The sequence below is a fragment of the Stegostoma tigrinum genome, chromosome 15, assembly GCF_030684315.1.
Source record: "Stegostoma tigrinum isolate sSteTig4 chromosome 15, sSteTig4.hap1, whole genome shotgun sequence".
NCBI classification, from domain to species: domain Eukaryota; kingdom Metazoa; phylum Chordata; class Chondrichthyes; order Orectolobiformes; family Stegostomatidae; genus Stegostoma; species Stegostoma tigrinum.
Genome location: NC_081368.1, coordinates 27,363,915 through 27,369,914, shown reverse-complemented (window position 1 = coordinate 27,369,914; position 6,000 = coordinate 27,363,915). Strand labels below are relative to the sequence as shown.

The following is a 6,000-nucleotide window of genomic DNA, read 5'->3' as shown; positions in this document are numbered from 1 at the left end:
CATATTTGATGCACATATTTATCCTAAAGTATCTATCACACAACTCTCATTACCATTTTTAAGTATAAATTCTGATATTAACATTTGCAACAGAAACTGTACTGCAAACTAATTGTAATGATAATAGTTCTCCAGTGGTGGCACTGCATCGCCTCAGTCATGTTATCTGTCAGTTCTTTGATCTGCAGTGCAATCATACTTATGTTTACTCCATTATTTCATCTATAGAATGTATTGTAAAATTAATGTATTACTTAAAAATAACAATCAAGTATGATATTTAAAAATGGGAATTGAATGGCATCCAGGCTTGCTGGAAACATTATATTCTACTGTTTGCATCCTAACAATTACATTTGGTCTTAATTCCCATAAGCATACTAAATTGTATGTATGCAAATTAATAATGTATACAAACCATTCCTCATTTGTTAAGTAAATTTAAGCATAAACAATAATGCAGGCAATGTGCTTCTTGGTGGTTCTGTAATTGTTGTACAGTATCTGTATCTTGTTGTACCTTGTGTGTGTACCAATTTCCAACTCTGCCTGTCCAATGGTTTCTTTTAATTGTTCACTGAAATAAGAATGGCTATCACATATTTTGTTGCATCAGCACACACACAGTGTTTATATATGAGATTGTGGGAACTGCCGATGCTGGAGAATTTGAGATAACAAGGTAGAGAGCTGGATGAACACAGCAGGCCAAGCAGCATCAGAGGAGCAGGAAAGCGGAGGCCTCCAGCAACCACCTGGAAACCGATATCCATTTCAAGCCTACTAAGGCCCACAGCTACCTAGAGTCCACCTCCTCTCACACAACTTCCTGCAAAAATGCCATCCTCTATACAAAATTCCTTCACCTCCATCGCATCTGCTCCTGAGATGAGGCATTCTACTCCCAGACATCCTTGATGTCCTCGTTTTTCAAGGACCACAACTTCCCCTCCACAGTGGTAGAAAATGGCCTCAACCGTATCTCTCGTATTTCCCCCAACTTATCCCTCACACCCCCTACCCACAATAACAACGAAAACAGAAACCCTTCATCTTCACATACCACCCCACCAACCTCCAGATCCAAAGCATCATCCTCTGAAACCTCCATTATCTGCAATCCAACCCCATTTACGAGACATTTTTCCCTCCAAACCCTTGCCTGCTATCCGGAGGGACTGCTCTCTCTGTGACACCCCTGTCCACTCCACACTCCCCACCAGCCCCACCACCCCCAGCACTTTTCCCTGCAGCTACAGGAAGTACTACACCTGCCCCTACATCTCCTCCCACTCCCCAATCTCAGGCCCCAAGAAAACTTTCCACTTCAAACAGATGTTCACCTGCACATCTGCTACTGTGGTATACTGCATTTGCTGTTCCCAATGTGGCCTCCTCTACATAAGGGAAACAAAGCGGAGTCTTGGACACCGTTTTGTGGAGCACCTACGCTTAGTTAGCGACAAACAACTGCACCTCCCAGTTGCGAACCACTTCAACTTCCCCTCCTACTTCTTAGACGACATGTCCATTCTGGACCTTCTGCAGCACAACGGTGATTGCAGAAACAGCACGTCATATTTAGCTCGGGAACCCTGCAGCCCAATGGTATCAATGTGGACTTCACAAGCTTTAAACTCTCCCCTCTCCTGACCACATCCCAAAACCAGCCCTGCTCATCCTGCCTCCCTAACCTGTCCATCCTTTCTCCCACCTATCCACTCCTCCCCCTCAGGCCCTATCCCCACCTCCTATCTACCCACCTTCTTGACCTGTCCATCTTCTCTCGACTGACATACCATGACCCTAGCTCCCCACCTACTCTCACCTTTATTGGCCCCATCCCTGCCTCTTTGACCTGTCTGTCTCCTCTCCACCTGGGCGGCACAGTGGCTCAGTGGTTAGCACTGCAGCCTCACAGCACCAGGTACCCAGGTTCAATTCCAGCCTCAGGCGACTGTCTGTGTGGAGTTTGCACATTCTCCCCGTGTCTGCGTGAGTTTCCTCCGGGTGCTCCGGTTTCCTCCCACAGTCCAAAGATGTGCAGACTAGGTGGATTGGCCATGCTAAATTGTCTGTAGTGTTCAAGGGTGTATGGGTTATGGGGGATGGGCCTGGGTCTGGGTGGGATGTTTCAAGGGGCGGTGTGGACTTGTTGGGCAGGAGGGCCGTTTCCACACTGTAGGGTATCTAATCTAATCTATCTTCACTTTATCCATCTTCCATCCGCCTCCCCCTCTCTCTATTTATTTCAGAACCCCCTTCCCCGCCCCATTTCTGAAGAAAGGCCCAGGCCTGAGAACATCAGCTACCCTGCTCCTCTGATGCTGTTTGGCCTGCTGTGATCATGCAGCTCCACACCTTGTTAACTCAAAGTTTATGCATGTTCTTTCTGTTTACAAAGAAAATGTGCCTATGGATTATATAGAGCTTCCAGGCTGCACAACTGGCCATCTTAAATTGGTTTTCAGTATAATTCCTTGCATATTCAGACCAGTCAAAATCAACATGCTTTAAAACATTAAACAAAGCTTGGCAGTTGATTGTCAGTCGCAATCTAACTGTTGTATTCTTTGTGTCAACATCTCTACCAACAAGAATGCTGTTGCCAAACAGTCAGCACTCTTCTCTCAAACAGTGTAAATGTTGTTTACCCTTTACTTTAGTATTATTATAAATTGTCCTGTTCAGCAAAACTCCAGTGTTGTCCTACCAAATAACTATCTGCTTTGCTCTTTCTCAGACACACGGAAACAAATGCTATTCCTATCTGTATATCACCATTCACAATTACCTGCCCTTGTTGGCGTTGAGTGAAATATGAAAAATCTCAAAACAAATGGCTAAAATGTCAAGGTCAGAAACAGCCTAGTTTCAATTTATAGTCTATAGTGATTTAACTGATCTTAACCATGTTTTTGATAGGAATATTGAAATTGTTTTCAAGGTGGTGAAAATCATTCAGTTTCTAATTTTACCTGAAAGCAGGGAAGAAGAAAATGGATAATTGGGAAACACAACCTCTAAATGCTAACATGGCACAATTGGTAACAAAGTTTCTCCTGGATCAAGGTTTGTGGATTTGAGCTACCTAACAGGGTTAGAGATCATAATCCAAACTGATATTGAAGTTCAGTAGCAAAGGAATACTGTATCATTAAAGCCGATACACTTTATCTTAGATATTTGCTTGTTCTCTAAGAACCAATAACATGACTCATAAGATGAAGAATTGTTGTCCCAATATCAATCCAACAATGTCAGTCATAAAAAACTGTTTAGTAAACTATGAATTTCATTTCTGTGTGACGGATGATTATGATACAATTTAAGCACCCTGCCTCCTGACATAACAATACTCACTGAAGTTTAAGTAAAGGGCTGCACCCAAGTCTCTGACTCCTTTCTGTGGTCTGATAATGTGATGCATACCAATAAATTCAAGAATTCCTTTCTTTCTCTCCTCTTAAAAGTGCATGTCACAGACTACTGTAGGGTTAATAGCTTTAGGGTTAGAGATAAAATATGTAACTTATGTAATTAAAATACTGAGAAATGTACGTGAAAAGTAACTTTTTAACAGGTAAAAGAAAACAAAGTGTAAGAATAGGAAATAAACTCAACCTGAACTTAGTTGAGGAGAAATAAAACGGAAAACCTACTGTGATGCAAGAATGCTACAGTAGTGAAAATAATGCTATGCAATCATGTCAACCACTTCAGGCCACACTTAGAAATTTAAGCTAGGTATCGGATTTTTGGATAGAGTCAAACGAACATACTTATTTGTTTCCTTGATATGCTACTGCACAGAGCAGAACTATATATTTTTGAAATGAAAAAATAATCTGATTTTTAATTCTAACAAAGTGTATTTGAGAAAAAATGAAAACACAATATAGACAATGCAAATGTTGGGAGTTATATTTCAGTCCCCTTAAATTTTCCATGGAAGTATCCAAATATAACTGCAGTGCATTTAATAGTAGCAGCTTGGATTGTTGCTCTTTAAGTTAGAACAGTAAATGGGCTCCCTCTGGCAGTGACTGACGTAGCTGCTTTCCGCTGTTTTACACTATAAAGGACCTGGAGGCTGAAAAATAGTCCAGCACCACCTAAACCCAGCTCAGATTTCATTGCACTGTGCAGCCACATAGGAAACAACTAAGTAAGTTTTAACAATGTTCCTATCCCTCAGTGGAATTGGCTTTGTGGTGGAATTATGATGAAGCATTTGGGAGTTTTAAGAGCGATAGGAAACTGAAAGTTTCATAAAGTGAGAAACTCAAGACCTGAGACAAAAAAAGACACAGCACCTGCCTCTTGGGATCTTTTTAAGTGCACAATCTGCATTGCACTGACATTTCAACAGGATTCATATTGGAATTGAAGATATAGCAAATCCAGGATAGGAATATCCATTTCAGCCGGATTGAAAATGTATTCTGGATTTTTCATAGCAGCAGTTTTTTTATATCAATGGAGATTCATTTTGACCCAAGGTAAGAAAATACAGAAATGATTAATTGATTATTAATCATATATTAATGCAGAATTCATTGTGCTTATTTATTTACTTATTGTAGAATAGTTAGTTAATGATTATATGTAAACACAACACGGCATCTTGGCTGAAGTGATGAATTTTTCAGACATATTCACCTTGGCATTCTTTCATTGGGCAGGATATCTGTGCAATATTGTACAACACAATTAAATTCATAATACGTATACTTACTTAAACAACAATAAAACTTGATTAAAAGTTCCTGTTGCTTTTCTGCCTTTACCAACTTTCAGAACCACCAGGTTATTTGTCCAAAAGATTTATTTCTGTTTACCCCTTAACTTACTAAACAAGCGTGGCAATAATGCAGTTAACAAAGCAAATGTTGTGTCTGGCATGCTTATGGTGTTACATTGAAATTGTGAAGATTTGCTACTCTTTTGTCTCAAATACCAAATACTTGTAATCCTTAAAATGTAACTTCTCGGTCTGAAAAGAATAATGTAAGAGGTTTGCAAGAAAAGTAAACCTCAGGTCTATTAAATTGCTTGATTTTTCCTATCCGGGGCGGCACGGTGGCTCAGTGGTTAGCACTGCAGCCTCACAGCTCCAGGGACCCGGGTTCGATTCCAGCCTCGGGTAACTGTCTGTGTGGAGTTTGCACATTCTCCCCGTGTCTGCGTGGGTTTCCTCCAGGTGCTCCGGTTTCCTCCCGCAGTCCAAAGATGTGCAGACTAGGTGGATTGGCCATACTAAAATTGACCATAGTGCTCAGGGGTGTGTGGGTTATCAGGGGATGGTTCTGGGTGGGATGCTCCAAGGTTCGGTGTGGACTTGTTGGGCCGAAGGGCCTGTTTCCACACTGTAGGGAATCTAATCTAATCTAATCTATCTAGTGCTGAATTGAAGGATAATGCAAGTCATAACAATAGGTCACACAAGAGCTATCTCTGTTAATGTGTTGATTTTCAACTTAAGTATCAACGATAAGTGGTAAGACAATGATTTTCATTTAAATGTGTTTTACTTATGTCAAAACAAGTTGTACACAAGAAGCACAGACTGAACTTGAAAAAGTGATTCTAACCCCTTTCACATGATCACTGTTTTCTTTTGAAATTCAAGAAACGAAAACTGAGCTATAGTAAATGAGGAATCTAATTGTAGGCATGATGTCAGAGCACACTACAAAGTTGTTTAAAGGTAGATATAATTAATGTGAGTATTGACCAGTCATTAGGTAACAATCATCACAGATGAAAAGAAATATGAAGGAAGTCCATTGACAGTAATGTTTTAGTTAGAAAGCCCTTTGATCAGGTCTCTTCAATTTGAGAATATTTTTTCAGTGGCATATTTCAAATATTTGCTGTATTAGTTATTACAATGTTTATATTTGTACATTGTGGTGAAACATCATGAAGAGCAGTTAAAGTTTCTCAAGTTGTGTGATTCTTATTATGTAGTTAAGCACATTAGCCATTCTGCACCTG

General features: G+C 40.2%; 1 protein-coding gene across 1 annotated transcript in view; it reads left to right on the top strand.

Annotated features, from left to right (window-relative positions):
• The first annotated feature begins 4,119 nt into the window (after positions 1-4,119).
• Positions 4,120-6,000, top strand: part of kdrl (kinase insert domain receptor like) — a 197,265-nt gene continuing 195,384 nt past the window's right edge. Inside the window, exon 1 of the mRNA XM_048544908.2 lies at positions 4,120-4,502. Coding sequence (XP_048400865.1) covers positions 4,439-4,502 — 64 coding nt within the window. The 5' untranslated portion in view covers positions 4,120-4,438. The remainder of the gene's footprint in view (positions 4,503-6,000) is intronic.